The sequence below is a fragment of the Acytostelium subglobosum genome (assembly GCF_000787575.1).
Source record: "Acytostelium subglobosum LB1 DNA, scaffold: scaffold6, whole genome shotgun sequence".
Classification (NCBI taxonomy): Eukaryota; Evosea; class Eumycetozoa; order Acytosteliales; family Acytosteliaceae; genus Acytostelium; species Acytostelium subglobosum.
Window position 1 is genome coordinate 1,020,557 of NW_012236532.1, and position 17,109 is coordinate 1,037,665.

General features: G+C 44.9%; 10 protein-coding genes across 10 annotated transcripts; 4 read left to right on the plus strand and 6 right to left on the minus strand.

Moving 5' to 3' along the window:
• Positions 1 to 177: 177 nt before the first annotated feature.
• On the minus strand, positions 178 to 612 carry SAMD00019534_037460 (hypothetical protein; the record flags this gene model as incomplete). The annotated part of the gene is made up of 1 exon (XM_012904638.1): positions 178 to 612. A coding segment is annotated over one exon (435 nt), but the record flags the coding sequence as incomplete, so codon positions are not given.
• Positions 613 to 1,247: 635 nt separating this feature from the next.
• Positions 1,248 to 2,153, plus strand: SAMD00019534_037470 (hypothetical protein; the record flags this gene model as incomplete). The annotated part of the gene is made up of 2 exons (XM_012904639.1): positions 1,248 to 1,826; positions 1,896 to 2,153. 2 exons carry the CDS (start codon positions 1,248 to 1,250, stop codon positions 2,151 to 2,153), a joined length of 837 nt encoding a protein of 278 aa, XP_012760093.1.
• Positions 2,154 to 2,879: 726 nt separating this feature from the next.
• SAMD00019534_037480 (hypothetical protein) lies at positions 2,880 to 3,536 on the minus strand (the record flags this gene model as incomplete). Its single annotated transcript, XM_012904640.1, has 1 exon — positions 2,880 to 3,536. One exon carries the CDS (start codon positions 3,534 to 3,536, stop codon positions 2,880 to 2,882), a length of 657 nt encoding a protein of 218 aa, XP_012760094.1.
• Positions 3,411 to 4,376, plus strand: SAMD00019534_037490 (hypothetical protein; the record flags this gene model as incomplete). The annotated part of the gene is made up of 1 exon (XM_012904641.1): positions 3,411 to 4,376. One exon carries the CDS (start codon positions 3,411 to 3,413, stop codon positions 4,374 to 4,376), a length of 966 nt encoding a protein of 321 aa, XP_012760095.1.
• Positions 4,377 to 4,756: 380 nt separating this feature from the next.
• SAMD00019534_037500 (hypothetical protein) lies at positions 4,757 to 6,462 on the plus strand (the record flags this gene model as incomplete). The annotated part of the gene is made up of 2 exons (XM_012904642.1): positions 4,757 to 5,965; positions 6,043 to 6,462. 2 exons carry the CDS (start codon positions 4,757 to 4,759, stop codon positions 6,460 to 6,462), a joined length of 1,629 nt encoding a protein of 542 aa, XP_012760096.1.
• A 65-nt stretch (positions 6,463 to 6,527) lies between these two features.
• SAMD00019534_037510 (hypothetical protein) lies at positions 6,528 to 7,554 on the minus strand (the record flags this gene model as incomplete). Its single annotated transcript, XM_012904643.1, has 3 exons — positions 6,528 to 7,238; positions 7,305 to 7,403; positions 7,477 to 7,554. The coding sequence occupies 3 exons, from the start codon at positions 7,552 to 7,554 to the stop codon at positions 6,528 to 6,530; spliced, it is 888 nt and encodes a 295-aa protein (XP_012760097.1).
• Positions 7,555 to 7,814: 260 nt separating this feature from the next.
• On the plus strand, positions 7,815 to 9,067 carry SAMD00019534_037520 (hypothetical protein; the record flags this gene model as incomplete). The annotated part of the gene is made up of 2 exons (XM_012904644.1): positions 7,815 to 7,938; positions 7,998 to 9,067. The coding sequence occupies 2 exons, from the start codon at positions 7,815 to 7,817 to the stop codon at positions 9,065 to 9,067; spliced, it is 1,194 nt and encodes a 397-aa protein (XP_012760098.1).
• Positions 9,068 to 9,188: 121 nt separating this feature from the next.
• On the minus strand, positions 9,189 to 10,699 carry SAMD00019534_037530 (hypothetical protein; the record flags this gene model as incomplete). The annotated part of the gene is made up of 3 exons (XM_012904645.1): positions 9,189 to 9,623; positions 9,721 to 10,405; positions 10,491 to 10,699. 3 exons carry the CDS (start codon positions 10,697 to 10,699, stop codon positions 9,189 to 9,191), a joined length of 1,329 nt encoding a protein of 442 aa, XP_012760099.1.
• A 1,860-nt stretch (positions 10,700 to 12,559) lies between these two features.
• Positions 12,560 to 14,345, minus strand: SAMD00019534_037540 (hypothetical protein; the record flags this gene model as incomplete). Its single annotated transcript, XM_012904646.1, has 3 exons — positions 12,560 to 12,591; positions 12,679 to 13,927; positions 13,995 to 14,345. 3 exons carry the CDS (start codon positions 14,343 to 14,345, stop codon positions 12,560 to 12,562), a joined length of 1,632 nt encoding a protein of 543 aa, XP_012760100.1.
• A 194-nt stretch (positions 14,346 to 14,539) lies between these two features.
• On the minus strand, positions 14,540 to 16,843 carry SAMD00019534_037550 (hypothetical protein; the record flags this gene model as incomplete). The annotated part of the gene is made up of 1 exon (XM_012904647.1): positions 14,540 to 16,843. A coding segment is annotated over one exon (2,304 nt), but the record flags the coding sequence as incomplete, so codon positions are not given.
• Positions 16,844 to 17,109: the final 266 nt, after the last annotated feature.

A 17,109-nucleotide genomic window follows, 5' to 3' on the forward strand; every position in this document is an offset into this window, starting at 1 on the left:
ATTCATTCATTCTCTTCATTCAAACATATTCATTAGGTCCGCGACCTACCGACTAATATTGCGTTGCCTGTTGCCTGTTGTTGCTACTGTTTATTGATCTCTATAATATATACATTGAACAGCAAGTGTGTATGATCGTGCGCTTGATACATGGGAGGTGAGGGGACAGTCTATCTATGAATGATGTTGCAGTCGATATTGTTTGAATGATCGGAATAGGAAGCCAGCGATACCGGCGAATATGCCTGTGCAGAACTCTTTGAATAGGTGATTGGAGAAGCTGTACCATGACAGTGGCTTCTTCTTCTTCTTGATGACGGACGATGATTGTGTAGTGGTCTGGCGAATGACATTAGACTGCGATGCACTCGCCGCCGCCGGATAATGATGTCTATAGTCAAAGACTGCATCTGCATCTGGTTGTTGTTGTTGTTGATGTACATCTATATTATAATGATTATTGCTACTATTATTATTATTACTACTGCTGCTGCTAAAGTTACTGCTTGTACCATATCCACCAATATTATGTAATCTACGACTGTCGTCTCTTCTTATTCCCAGCTCTTGATAGAGCTCATCAATCTCGCTATCGTCAACGCGATGATTCATTCTCTCTCTAATAAATAATAACTAACTAACTAACTAACAAGTGAGTAAGCAAGTAAGTAAGTATGTGAACAAGTGTAAGTGTGTGAGAGTGAGATAATGAGTGTTGTGAATGAATGAAGCTCCCACTTTGTTGAGCTTTTGACCTTTGATTTCAAAAGAAGACAAACAATCGTTTGTTGGACATGGGCTTGTTTCAAGTTGACACTCAATGTGTTGACATAATTACACAGTGACTTTAAAGGCATCATCTCTAATCATTGACAAACATTAAAATATTATCATCGATAATAGTAAATACTATTATATCATATCTAATAACATGTTTCTTCCATCAAACTTACCCTTGCCTTAACTCTACCCTTGCACTAATCTTGCCCTAACCTTATCTTTATTACCCTCGCTCTCATTGTTCAATTGATAACCTATGACAATGATTGTGGTGATAAATAATAAATTAATAATGTAAATGGGAACTTGGTCCAAATGACAAAGTCTAAATCAATCCCGATACTGCACTAAATTTCGTCGTTCGGTTGCCGAACACACATGGGTGCTCATGTCATTCATTCACAAAGTATCTACACTTCATTGCGCATACATTACACATACATACATACATATATATATAATATACAATGACTATCCCAACCAACTTTGATATAACAGACGTCACATTCGTAGCCCAGGGCAAGACCAAGTCCATCTACAAATTCAATCAACATGACCAGTATGTGTTGGTCGTGTCCAACTCGTCGATCACTGCCGGTGACGGCGCCAAGAAGGATGAGTTGCCAATGAAGGGCATCAACTCGACCACCACCACCTGCAACAATTTCCGTATTATTCAGTTGGCGGGCATCAACACACATTACGTGCGTCAGGAGCAGAACAACAGCTTCATCGCTCAGCGCTGCTCGATGATCCCACTCGAGGTGATCGTGCGTCGCATCGCCACCGGCTCCTACATCAAGCGCAACCCTCAGATTGCCGAGGGCACCAAGTTCAACACATGCATCGTCGAGTTCACCTACAAGGACGATGCCAACCACGACCCACTCGTCTCCATCGATGACATCCTCGCCATGAAGATGAACATTGGCGGTCACGCCATCGACACCACAGTCCTGGCCACCATCAGTCAAGTTGCCATTCAAGCCTTTGAGGCTCTTGAGCGTGCATGGGCTTCGACCGATGTAGTTTTGGTTGACTTCAAGGTATATGTCACTGGAACTATTCCACCCCCACCCCAACCCCACTTACTCACTCACTCAATCATATAATAGGTCGAGTTTGGTGTTACTACTGATGGCACTATTATATTGGCTGATGTCGTTGACAATGATTCATGGAGAATCTGGCCAAAGGGAGACAAGACACTGATGAGAGACAAGCAGGTCTACCGTAACATTCCACTCCAGGCTGGTGGCCCCACCACCAACACTCTCAACGAAGAGCAGACCAAGACATTGGTCGACAACTACACTTGGGTTGCCAACGAGACCTTCAAGATGGTCGACTTTGCCATCGCCAACAGGAAGTAGTGTAACGTTATGGCAATGGACATCGAAGTTCCAATTTGTAACCACAACGAAGTGTTTTCCACAAGTAAAATTACTTTTAATTTTAATTAATTGTTTGTGTTTGGGTGAGTTGGTGTGGGTTGGTTGGGGAACGGAGTGTTGTTGTGCTTTGACTTGACGGAGTGTATCATTAACGAAGTGTATTCCCATCTACGAACTAAATAGGTAAGTTAACGGCGACGACGACCATGTCAACGACGAAGGAGAGATGGTAGCGGAGGTGAAGTGAAGATGAAGATGAAGGTGCGTAGAGGTTGGTTGAATGGGCAATGCTCATTACTGTTTGATTGATTAATGTGAATGATTGAATGATTGATTGAATGATGAATGAATGATCGATCATATACTCATCGTGTCGCGCGAACTAGAGTAGTCGACATTCGATGTTGTCTCATTCCCCGATGTTCATGAAGATGGGAAATGATGTCTTGTCTTGTTACATGTTGATTGATGAACTGAACTCATACTAACTAATCATCACCTTCTTCTTCTTCTTCTTCTTCTTCTTCTTCTTCATCTCATTCTCCCCATCAAAGACCTGATAACGTCGTGACGCCCGCTCTCACCTACAATTCCCCGACCAGCGCCGACATCATCATTGCCCCAATAACAACAACAACAACAACAACATCAACAACAAAACCAATAATATATATAATGAGCTCCAACAAACTTATTGACCTTGGCTCAGACGGAGAACCCTCCCCTGGCCAATCGAGCATTAGTAATAATATAGAGCATGACCAAGACCATCATGACCATGACCACGGTGCCCACGGACATAGCCATTCCCATAAGAATAAGGATCACAAACATAAGGAGCATAAGGAGCATAAGCATAAGGACCATGACCACGACCATGACCACAAGCATAAGGAGGACCATGACCATGAGCACAAGGAGCACAAGGAGCATAAGGAGCATAAGGAGCATAAACATAAGGAGAAGCATGGACATGGCCATGGCCATGACCACGGAGCCCACGGCCACAGCCACGGCGGAGAGTCGCCCAAGCCAGGAAGTGCCATCCTGTCCGAGAGTATCGAGGAGGAGGACGACCACCACGGACACAGCCACCCCGGCGGCGACCATGGCCACAGCCACGGTGGTGGAGAAGTCCACGGCCTGCTGACTGGCGATGAAGCCATCAAAGAGATGGACAAGAAGAAGAAGGCCCGCTACGCCCTGATGCTGGCACTCGTCCTGACCACCATATTCATGGTTGGTGAGATTGTTGGAGGATACCTGTCCAACTCGCTGGCCATTATGACTGATGCCGCCCACTTGCTCACCGACATTGGTGCCATGTTCCTCAGTCTGTTTGCAATGTGGCTGTCCACCCATCCACCTACATCATCCATGAGCTTTGGTTTCCACCGTGCCGAGATCCTTGGTGCTCTTGCCAGTGTCCTGATGATCTGGGCGCTCACAGGTGTGCTAGTCTACGAGGCCATCCTGCGTGTAATCCATCCACCCGATAACGTCGACGGCAAGATCATGTTCATCATTGCCTCGTGCGGTCTGTTCATCAACATCCTCGACGCCATCATCTTGCACTACGGAGCTGGCGGCCACGGCCACAGCCACGGCGGCTTGGACCACGGTCACTCTCACGGCGGAGCCCCAAAGAAGAAGAAGAAGGGCCTCAACATCGACCTTGGCATGACCGGCGAGGACAACAAGGACATGAACATCAACGTGTACTCAGCCTACATCCACGTCATCGGAGACTGCTTCCAGAGTATTGGAGTTATGGTGGCTGCCGCCATCATCTGGATCAAGCCCGAGTGGAAGATCGCCGACCCAATCACCACCTTTATCTTCTCTGGCATCGTCCTGTTCACCACTGTCAAGCTGCTCCGTCAGAGTCTTGGCGTGTTGATGGAGGGAGTGCCATCGGGCATCAGTGTAGCTGACGTCCAAGAAGACCTGACCCAGCTGCAGGGTGTCAACGAGGTGCATGACCTGCACATCTGGTCGATCACCATCGGCAGACCCGCACTGAGTGTCCATCTCATCGTTGGCGAAGGCATCATTGGTGATGAGGTCCTAAAGTCAGCCAAGTCCATGCTACTCAAGACACACAACATCGAGCACACTACCATTCAAATCGAGATCACCAACAAGGATTCCAACCTTGCATTCTGTAACGATCCTTGTCCAGCACCAAAGGCCAAGAAGTAGTTAGTAGTTAGAGTAGTATAAGTAGTATTAGTATATTCATTCAATCATTTAATCATTCAATCATTCATTCAACATGCTCATTGTATGAGTATGACTCTCTCAATCCATTAATATCCACCAATGTTATTATAACTTTCATTCATTCATTAAATCAATATACCTAGTACTGAACATGTGTCATGTTCAGTCAGGCTTGTTAATAACTATCTCGTATCTCTTGTCCACTTGTCATTGATTGACAACTAACTTGTCAACTCATTTCGCGAATCTCTTGGAAATGAGTGTTGACTTTGAAGATGAAGTTGGGGCGCCAAGTTTGAATGAAAGACACAATCAATCAATCAAATAATACATGTACATAGTAGAAGTAGAAGTAGAGGATGAAGAATGATGATGTTATATCATTGGACGATGATGATGATAATGATAATATAGATCTGACAACAACATCATCAACGACATCATCTTTAAAGACTACATCGACCTCGTCGACATCAAACAGAAGTACGAACTACAACAACAACTATAATGGCAACAACAGCAACAACAGCAACAGCAGTAGTAGTGTCAATTACAATGGCAATGTCAATGTCAATGGTGGCACCAAAGTCAATCAATACAATAGTTTATCAGAGATAGATGACTCGCTGTTTGATGAAGACATGGACTTTAGTGGTATAAAGACAACATTCGAGAGAGATGATACCATTGGCTCAAAGAAGAGAAAGAATAGAGCAAAGACTACTGATGTGTCTGATCGTTTGTCAGACTCAAGGCCAACAAAGAAGAACACGACCACAACTATATCATCATCATCAAGACCCAAACCACCAACCAAACATAAAGAGGCACCAGATGGTACATTGTTATTAGAGGATGATGATAATGATGGTTACCATGTTGATGATGACAACGACAACAACAACAACTACAGCAACAAGGTCAATCTCGACGACGATGATGACCAAATTGATGCAGACAATGATGATCCCGACTTCATCCCAGCGCCGCAACCAAAGATGACAAAGAGACAGGCTGCGGTCAAGGCCACCGCACCCAAGAGGAAGGACACTCGTGCAGAGGCCAAGCGATTGAAGGAGGCCAACAGGAAGAAGAGCAAGAAGGAGTCCATGGGCGAGATGAAGATGGTAATCGACAACAATCTGTACCAGCGAGCAGAGACTGGCGACCTTATGTCAATCGTAGACGGCAAGTCCAAGTGGACTTTTGATACGAGGAGTGCGGACTTGCCCATCCAGTACTCGATCATCTGGAAACGCGGCCATGAAGAGCCGTTCAAACAAGAGGACATCATCATTCTCAAGTATCCAAACGATGTTTTGTATGGTTTTGTCGAGTCCAACACGCTCGTGCAGACCATATCAAGCATCGTCGAGGCCAATCCCAATAAGCGACTGATCCTGTTGGTCGAGGGACTGGACATGCATCTCAAATCAGTCTCCCAGCAAAAGGCCAAGACTGTCAATTCGATTCTCAAAGGCAATGGCAACATTGGAGACATCAATCCTCCTGAGGTCAAGAAGTTCTGTTCAAGGCAAGACTTTGACAAGCTCTTTGTTGAGCTACAGGTAAGTGGCCACAATCAATCAATCATGGAACACTCCAATCAAACACTTGATCACTAATATGGAATGATTCCATCCAGTTTAAATACTCATTGATGATCAGAGTGCTTGGCAGCAGGGAGGAGTGCGCTCTCTATTTGGTCAAGTTGACAGAGACTATTAGTCAGATTCCATACCGCGAGGACACTTCCAAGTTGTTCCAGGGCTTCTGTTCGGACGCCATAAAGAAGCGCTCGAAGGACCCCAATCAAATATGGATCAATCAGTTAGTGACGATCAGTGGCGTGTCTCGTGCCATCGCCAGCACGATCGTTATGAAGTACCCGACCATCCAATCACTCTACAAAGACTACTTCAAATCCGACATGAACGAAAAGAGTCGAATGATGATGCTCAAAGATCTCAAGCTGGATTCAAGTCAGAAGCGTCTCGGACCTGTCCTCTCCACCAGGTTGTATAATATCTTCTGCGGTAATGATCCAAATAAAATTGTTCCATAATCTATAATTCAATCAACTTCGTTCATTCATTGTCCTGTCGTGTCGTAGTCGTCTTGATTGATCGATTAGAGCTTGGCAGCACCTTGTGGAATGATCTCGGCGATGGCGTTGGTGAGGGTGTATCCCTCTCTCTCGAGCACTCTTGATTGAAGCACGACCTTGTTGTCGGCCACCTTCCACATCTGAGTCTGAATGGTCTCACCTGGGAACACATGCTTTGAGAATCTGACGCGAAGACTCTTGAATCTCTTTGGATCGTTGTTGCAGAAGTGCTCCAGTACTCCTCTCGCGGCGTATCCAAAGCTGCACAGTCCGTGCAGGATTGGTTGGTCAAAGCCTCCGATGGCACTCATTGATGGATCGGCATGCAGTGGGTTCAAGTCGCCACCGGCCAGTCTGTAGAGCAGTGCTTGATCCTTGGTGGTTGGTTGTGTGTGTACAGCGTCGGGGTTCCTCTTGGGGATCTCGACGGGCTTCTCAGATGGGCTCTTCGTGCCGCCACGAGCGCCGCGGAGGAACAGTGAGAACTGGTTGAATACGATGTCTTGGCCAGTCTGGGCATCTCTGGTGATCGAGTCGACGATCAACAATATTCCCTTGCCCTTATCGTAAAGGTTTGATATCTTTGAGGTGGTGATCAGCTTTCCTCTCGTGGGGATTGTACCTCTGATCTCCAAGTACTGCTCTCCATGTAACAACTTCATTGGGTCGTATTCCAATCCCTCGATACCCTCAGTGACCAAACTCAACAATACCTTGAATGGGAATATCACTCCCTACAATGTATTTGTTCGTTAGTACATTCATTCATTCAATCTCGCGATCTTTCGTTAACAACATACCATTGATGGGATGGCAGAAAAGTCATCAGCACCTTCATAAACAAACTGGAGGTTCTCTTTGCCTGCTCCAATACCCAATGCGTACAAGGCTACATCTTTCTGTACAAGCGAGTGTCAGTCAGTCTGTCAGTCAGCCTTTGAATGGTTGGGCGGTAGTACGACCTCAACTCACCTCTGTGATCTCAGTCTCGATTGGGACGAACTTATGCTTGAGTGCCCTCTCAACTAATTCTTGGTTGTTGGAAGTCATTGTTATTATCTGTATACTATTATTATTACAAGTAGATTAATGTTATGTTTGAGTGTTGGCAACAATGGAAGATATTGCCTTGAATGAATGACCCTTTTCAATTTCCAAACAATCATACATTTCCTTTTTAGTCAAATGTTCAGATCTTGAATGACACGACTCTGATGCCGACATTCACCCGAACATCATCTTCATATTGTTGTTAAGTTGTAAAGTGAAGAGATACACCTCAGTACATTCAATCATTCATTCAATCATTCATGTCAAGTGTACAACCACAACAACAACAAGAGATCATAACTCAAGATGGAGGAGTAAAGAAGCTATTGATTAGAGCTGGGCTCGAGTCTGAACCACAACCAGTCGATGGCAATGAGGTAGTCAGTAAGTTAACCAGTAGACTCATACACATACATGTCTCAGATACTAATGAATGAGCGCAGTTCATTACAATGCAAAGAGAATCGATGGATTGATGTTTGAAGACACGAGAGCATTGAATGGACATGCTTTTAAGTTCATTGTTGGTCGTTGTACTGTGCCTGGACTCAACTTGGCTGTAAGGTCAATGAGGTTGAACGAGTTGGCAACATTTACAATGCGATCAAAGTACTGCTTTGGATCACTTGGTTATGGCACTGTCGTCCCTCCCAACTGCTCATGTATATACGAATTGGAATTGATCTCTGTGCGTACATTGCTAGACATCTCACACGATCAATCATCATCATCATCATCAACATCAACAACAACATCATTGTTAAAGGCTATTACCAAACATAGTACAAGCGATGATCGTCCAACTTATGAGTCAAGAGTTGTTGTATCATACAAGTCAAAGTTGTTGGATGATGTTGCGAATAACAACATATCAAGAGAACGTTATGAATACGTCATTGGCGAAGACAGAACAGTACCATTGGTATTGGATACGATTGTACAGAGCATGGGTCGCGATGAGCAATGCACAGTTTACATCACATCAGGCGACAGCAAAGCACTGCCCTCTGAGCTCGAGGTTACTCTGCACTCATTCAAACGCCCGCCTCAGGTCAACTTGTCGAGCTACCCTGTGGACGAGTTGTTAAAGATGGCAATGGCAAGAAAGGATATGGCTGCCGAGCTATTCAAGGCCAAACACTTTGAGTTGGCCATTCGCAAGTATCAACGTGCCATCGATATCCTGGTGCAGGGAATGAAGGATCGCAAACATGACGCAGCCATGGACGAACAGTGTCGCGCGATGCGCATTCAATGCACGGTCAATCAGGCAGTGTGCCATCTACAACTATTACAATGGAGTCAAACAATCAGCAAGAGCACAGATGCACTGAGACAGCAGTCTGGCAACATCAAGGCTCTGTTCCTTCGCGGCAAAGCACATCTAGCCATGCACGAGCATGTCCAGGCCAAGCGAGACTTTGAGTCAATACTTCAGCGCGATCCAAACAACACCGAAGCCAAACAACAACTGGCCAGCATCGGTGGCAAAACAGCAACAACAACAAGGTAGAGCATAAAGGTGTTGTTGTTTGTTCAATTGATTGAAGGTGATTGTTTATTGGACACACATGGACAGGTTTAAACCTGGCCTTGAGCAGCAGGTGGAGGGCATGTTGTTCAACAGGTACCTCTTACTGCTTTGGTGGCTGGAAGTGAGAGTTGCACTGTTGCCAGCACTTCCAGTAGTCGTCGTCGATGTAGTTCTTGTTGGCATATTCTGAGATGCCGAGGATGAGCGACGACTCAAACATAAAGGCAAGAGCGACGTCGGGGATCTTGGTGGGCTTCTGCTCGGACTTGATGGCGGCGTTGAATGTGTCGGCGTCGGGACCGTGTGGGGTCATGAACGAGTGGAGGCTTCCACCACCTGGCAAGAAGCCCTCTTTCTTGGCCTCGTAGACGCCACGAATCAGACCCATGAACTCGCTCATACAGTTGCGGTGATAGTATGGTGGACGGAAGGTGTTCTCCTGAACCATCCATCTTGGTGGGAAGATCACAAAGTCTGCTGCAGCAACACCTGGCTCATTAGTTGGTGCTGTCAACACTGTGAAGATTGATGGATCCTGATCAAGGTATAGCAAGCAATGACGCGTGCGCGTAGATGTTAGTTGATTGATTAATTGATTGATATAGTTATGGACTCGCGAGATTACAACATACCATGTGATCAAATGTTACAGAGTTAACTGCACAGAAGAGGTTAAGGTCGTACTTGTAGGGACAGTAGTTTCCATGCCATGCGACGACGTTGTAAGGGGAGTTGGTCTGGGTCGAGGTGAAGAGCTTGCCTCCAAACTTGTTGATCTTTACATGGTTGCACTCACGCTCCTCAAAGGCAGCCACTGGCGAGAGGAAGTCGCGTGGGTTGGCCAGTCCGTTGGCGCCGATTGGTCCGAGGTCCGGGAGACGGAAGTGCGAGCCAAAGATCTCGAGGATGTAGCCACGGCTTGGTCCGCTGACGTTGACCGAGAAGACGATGCCGCGCTGGATGACGCAGATCTCGCCCGAGTGCACCTCGAGGAAGCCAAACTCTGTCTGAATGTCCAGCGTGCCCTGCTGGGGCACGATGAGGAAGTCGCCGTCCGAGTTGTAGAACGACTTGTCGCCCATGCTCTTGGTGGCCGTGTAGATGTGCACGGCAATGCCATGGCGCACTGAAGGATGGCCTGCGCCAGCAATCGTAATCATGCCATCAATAAAGTCGTGCTCCTTCTCAGCAATTGGGAATGGCTTCCAACGCAACTGATTTGGATTGATCGTATCATAGTTGCTTGTCATCAATGTTGGTTGAGTGAATGGTACCAATGGTGTATGTACAACTGATGGGCGTATCCTATATAACCATCTGTTTCATTCATTCATTGCAATGTATGAGTATGAGTGTCTGTCGCGGCCTCGACATGTCGGAGTCGGAGTTGAGGTGCACTTACGATCTTTGTTGAGTGGCTCTGGGTACGGTGAATGCATTGCCAGAGAGTTGTTCGGCGTAGAGTCCGTAGGGACAGTTTTGAGGAGTGTTCTGGCCATAGGGCAGTGAACCCTTGATTGCCTCTGACTCGAATGTGTTACCGAATCCACTCTGATACTGATACTTTGAAGGTCTTTGAGTGAATGGTGGTGTAGATGATGGATGTGACATCTTTGTTCAAATGATACAACTTATAAGTATTTGTGTAATATGTGTATATGTATATGTATGTTGATTGATGAGTATGTAAGTAAATGACGTGTGAGTGATGGAAGATGTTCCAATGCTTGTAGAATCGTGAAGATAATGAGAGTATGAGCGGTTTGTGGAAGAATCCTGTCAAAGTCAAGAATGAAATTTCAAAATAATAAAATTGGCCCGATATGGAGGAGAGGATCACAATCAAGTCCCTCGTTTCCCAACAAAAACCAATCACATCACAACAAACAGCGTGTGTCACACTTGAGACAAAGCAATGCAAAGAGTTTATTTACATATTCCCATTCCGATACCATCATAATACCAATATTGATGATTATCCAAAAGAAAGTTGATTGATTATTACCTTGTTGTACTTGAAATAAATTATAATTGGATGATGATATTATTGAGGTACTACTACAGCAACCATAGTTTTTGAAAGATGAATGTTAATATCCACAGCCTCTAATCTTTCCAATTTTTGAAATATTATCTATTCATACTAGTCAATAAATAAATATTAAACTAATAATAATATAATTCAAACTTACTTATTAACATTTTAATTAATATCACACTGATGAATAGATAGATAAAAAGTAGTAATAATAAATTACATCCATCCAGACTTATTACTCATCGATCTTTTCATTTCTACTTCACTAGACACTCTCATAAGGATGTACCTTACACTCTCACACAATCAATCACAGTTATTACACTTCAACTACATCATCCGACTACCGATCTTGTAAGTATTGTTATAGTTGTCCAGTGGAAATACATTATATCGGTGATACTATGTATGTATTCATGACAGTAAACTACATTGAATTCAAAGTATTGATCATATATATTCGGATTTATTATACAACTTGATTTATTAATTGATATATTGAATGATGGATAGAAATGAAAGATTAGAATGAACTTCATATCGACCTTGGTACAATTCCGGACAATGAGAGCTGAATTATACTTCACCAACTGGTGATACTTCATTGATCTATAATAATCATACTATGAATCCTTACATTATATTACACATTTCCATTTTAATCTAGATCAAGTTTAAATAATCCCCTCATTCCCTCAAGTGTTTCAATCAATGAACTGTCTGTACATAGTATTATTCATTATTGAGGTTGTTGAAGATCAGCTGGATATTCGAAATCAGTATATCACTTGATGATGAAGTCTATCGAATTCGAAGGGGCGTAGATACCCCACAATTTCATTGGGGGAATGAACAGGGATATTATTACTGATGGATCGACACAAATATTGGATGAATTGGTGAGGTGAAATACTAAGTGTGTGATTCGGAGGGTAACAAGATGGTAACAACACATCTATGAGAGTAATTGGGTGAGAGATGAGTATGACCATTAGTTGATTCCGACCGGATATTAGGGGATCAAAATATATTTAAACGATGAAAAATATCCTTCAACTATATATATTCATACTCAATCAAACAATAATAATTAAAAAACTTAAATAATAATAATAATCATGTTAATTAGTATGTATAAATCTGGAAAATAATAAAGATTAATAATATTAACACTTACCTGATTTAGACAATATTTCCAAGATTGGCTCCATCTCATCACTAGGCACCTCAACAAAGAATGGTAGTATTGTTGCAGGTAGTGGAAATGGAATCCAACAACAATCCAACAACAAGACTAGTGTATTTGGTTATTATTTATCCTTTTGCTGGTATACTTGCCAGAGGCGCACTTGATATCGCTGCTGAAGTCAACTAAATCCATCATCCATATTCCAACCAATAATATTTATTATTATCAATCACAATGTATAAATTTATATATCCCAATTGAGGATCAGACCAAATACTAAATATATATATATATATATATTATTATTGTAATGGGGATGTCAAATGAGTAACCAGTGTTGGTCATCTTTATGAGACAATTTACATCCATCACAGGATGGGTTTGCGGGACACTGGTGATCCTGATGAAGATGGATTTTCATGACGTCCATTGTTTGGAAATACTCCAAACATCCATTATGAGGGCATTTGATGATGATAATTTTGATGATGTCCTCTACATCTGCATAATCATCTTCGTCATCATCATCATCATCCACATCATCATCATTATTATCAACACGCTTGTATCTCTGACATGCATCACATGCTTGTCCATCGCAGAGAGGATGTGCAATTTTTGGATGCCCCTTTGAAGTGCTGACCATCATGAACAGGTCGCAAGATGTGTGTGGACACTTGATCAGTCCCTTGGCAAGGAGCATTTTGATTGACTCGGTGTCTTCTGGTGCTGCCCGAAATCTGGTCGTACGATACGCCCACAGGTTTGGACAGCTGGCGTATCTCATCGAGCACAAATGGTCCAGCCGACAGTGGTTGCACAGATACTCGACGGTTGTAAACATTCTGGTGCAGCCCTCATGTCGACAACTGATGTTGTGTGTGGACTGAGGCAAAATGACGTTGGCGGCATTCATGGCAACCGCCAGACGCTGACAGCCCTTGCAGGTGGGGTGATCGTCGCACTTGCGTCCTCGATGGTCCTTCTGATGGTTCAACATGTTAACCATTGTCCTGAACCATTTGTGGCACTTTGTATGAATGCATTTGATCAGTCCATCGTCCTTTATCATCTTGGCTGAGTTGGTGTCCGTTGTCGCCACCTGGAAGAATCTGACGCGATATGCCCGCTGGTTTGGACAGCTTGCATACGTGCGAGTGCACCCATGCACATTTTTGCAATGTACGTGGAGCGCTGTGACTTCCAATGAGCAGTTGTCATGCAGACAACGTTTTTTATCCATCTTTCCACCTCTGCCTTGACCCTCGCCATCCTCGTCTTCCTCCTCCTCATCCTTGCGTCGATCCCTACGCTTGCGCTTCAGTGTTTCGGTTGATTTGGCTGGCTTGTTACCGCGTTGGCAGCCAGGACAGCTGTCTGGATTGGAGCATTCGTGGGCCACACGATAAATATGTGCAGTCTTGCCTTTGTAGGTCGGGAAGTATTGGCCACATTCAGTGTGTGGACACTTGGTGAATCCATTTGCCAACATCATCTTGATTGAGTCGGTGTCGTCGGGTCTGGGCACGAATTCCCTGGTGCTCGCCAAAGGATGGGTCAAGTGTATGCTCTGTGTCGTCCGGCGACGTACTGAATCCACAGATGCGATAGGCTCGAAGGTTGGGACATGACGCGTATGTTACTTTGCAACCATGATCGTATTTGCAATGAACCTTTACCTTGTAAGGATCACAGTATGTAGCTGTGTACCCATTATGAAGACAGTTGTACTTCCTATTAAGACGATGATCAGCCCTGATACTACTCATCCTCTCTGAACTTGGTGATGTGGTGGTCGTTGTGGTGGATGTAGTTAGAGACTCTTCATCATCATCGTTGTCCTCATGTGGTGACTCTGGAGTCACATCGCCAACATCATCGCTGCCGTACTCCTCCTCCTCTTTGCAAATGACATGATGTGGAGGTGCTTGTCTTATTCTTGGGTCTGTGTTCGTGTCATCATCCTCCTCCTCCTCCTGCTCCTTTACTATGATTACTTGTGCTTGTGTCCTCCGCACTCGTTTGGACATGTTATATGTTCCCTCCTTCCCTCCTCTCTTGTCAATGTTATTAACTGTATGAACTAATGAATGAGTGGATGAATGAATGAATGAGTGAGTGGTCCAACTCTGTTGTGTGATGTGCACATAATGTGGGTTGGCCCCTGGATTCGAATCCGGTTAATTTATGGGATGGATGACCATCATTTATTGACATGAAGCTTGAACATTGACCTGAGCTTGGTGTAGTGATTGACGTTGATACGACCAATTAAACGAAGATGATCGAATAGACTGGTGTTATGCTTGAATAGATATTTGGCATCCACTTGACCTGAGGGCTCAATCGATTTGATGTACTCTAGTATTATGTCCCACGTCGACTCGTGCACATGATACAGTTTGTCGGTCCTGTTCTCCACCATCCTCCACACGTCCTGCGCACAGGGCTTGACTTGCTCCAAGAAGTACTTAATAACTTTGTGCTGATTGTTATATATCGCCAACTTGATGTACTTGCACTCGCTGTCCAACTGCGTGCTCAGATATCCATTCTCCACAATGTATCTTATCAGCTCCATGTTGCCATTGATGAACGCTTCGTGCATCAGATCAAACATGAACGTTATCTTTGAGCGATCGGCTATCTTGTTGAACAGCCTGAGGTCGCCAGTCTGTCCACAGGTCGTCCAGGACACGACTGAGAAGGCCTCCTTGCGATTGGCCAAGATGAAGTCCACCACATCGTCCTGCAGGCCAATCACCGCATTGTCCAACGCCTTGTTGGACGTGTAGAAGCAGTCTGGATGCACGCGATGTATCTCCCGGACCGTGTCCAGGAAGCCGTAGTAGCAGGCGCATTGGTACACGCGTGACAGGTCCTCCTCGCCCAGACGACTGCCGCCTGTGAGGTAGTTGGACAACTCGCTGTAGTACTTGGCCACGTTGTAGAGGTAGACCTGGTCCGCGCCACCCGTCAAGATTGACGCGTCAATGAGCAGCAGGTCAAGCATGGCAATGTCATTGTTGTCCAGAACTGTGTTCAAGATGCTCGAGTCGACTGTGATGCGCGCACTTGCCATGTGGTAGCGGACCATCTCGACGCTGCCTCGCTTGATTGCCATTTCCAGCGATCGTTTGTTGAGTGGCACCGCCATCTCATGATGCAGGTACTCGAGGACGGCCAGTGATCCAGCCTTTGACGTCAGGATGTTGTGGCTATTTGAACCCGCGGCAGACTTGTTGGCGCGGGTATCTTGTGGTGCCTGTTGCTGGACCAGCATGAGATGGTCGACCGTGGATGTCTTGCACAGACGCACAAACACCCTGTGTAGGTCATCCTGGAGCTCGCACTCCAGACAGAACTTGACAACATACTGAGTGAATGGGAGTGAGCGACAATGTCGCTTGAACATCCGGTCGATGGCGGTGCTTGGCCTTTTGTCAAGGTAGTTTAGCGACAGTTCCAAGAACACGAGCAACAGCTCCTCCTGCTCGTCGAGACTCGCCAGTCGCGACTTGACCTTGGTCATGCACGTGTCCAATGATACATGTCGACTAGTTTCCGATTCAAGATGACAGTTGACCAAGTACTCGATGGCACGGAGCTGTGCCACCCCCTTGATCGGATGTCTGAAGCAGACATCGAGATAGATCTGAAAGTCCACGAGGTTGGGCTCAATCTTGCCAGACGTCATCAAGTATTGAAGCAGTGGTGGGTCGTTGTCCGCCGCCTGCATTGCATTGAGTAGCATCCTGTATGCCCCGCCAGGGACCACATGTATGCGCTCGAATATCAATCTTATAACAGGGGCGTGCCGTGACTTCAACACAGCGTTGACAATGTTGTCTTGATAGGGCTTGTGATGACGACCGAGTCGATCCAAGAGGAATGTGATCATGGCCAAGAAGTCGGGTGGGGGCTCGACGCGGCCGCCATTGATTGCAACCTGATCCAGCGCCTCAATGATCGATTGTAGAGCAGTGTCCTGGCCGATGGTGGCCGACTTGGAAGTGCGCATTTGTTTATAAAGCTGGACCACGACGTTGAAGCGATGAGCTCGCGCGGCAGCCTCCACAGCGTCCTTGAGCTTGGCGTATAGTGGGCCTTGATGATGTGCCGTCGATCGACTAAACAACTCTATCACTGCTTCTATGCACTCAATCGGTGCATCTTTAGCCATGTATCCAAGTGATAACTCGGTGAATCTTAATGGATCACCTCTTTTCTGTAACTTATACATTAATAATGAGTAATAACCATTTAAACATAACCAATCTACATCGTTGCATTGATGATAACGTCGTGATTTGATTGGTAACACTGGAAAGGAGTGATAAACTGCCAACTTATGTCTTGGTGCCACCATCTTTGCCACTGCATTGCCCAATGCAAACAAGTTGGCCTGTCTAACATATGACAATATATGTCTAAGTATATACTTATTATAAATTACTAATGTCACTGCGTTCGCAACCTTGATTCCATGATCTCCATCATTTGTCTTTGTTGATGATGTTGTTGACATTTATGTGTTTGTGTTGTATTACATGTAGTTGAGTAAGATTAATGAATGAATGAATGAATGAATGAACAATGTTGTTGTGTGATGAAGTGTTGTGTAGTGGTCCTGAAAGGGACTTCTTCAATGAAGTCCAAAGATTGAAGTGTGTGCTGACCTGGTTACCACACTTACATCAAGATCAATCCAAAGGGGGCAAGTCAGATGATCTGATTCGGATCTTGATCATTCAAAGATATATATAAGGTGAGCCAAAGTCTCACAAAATTGAT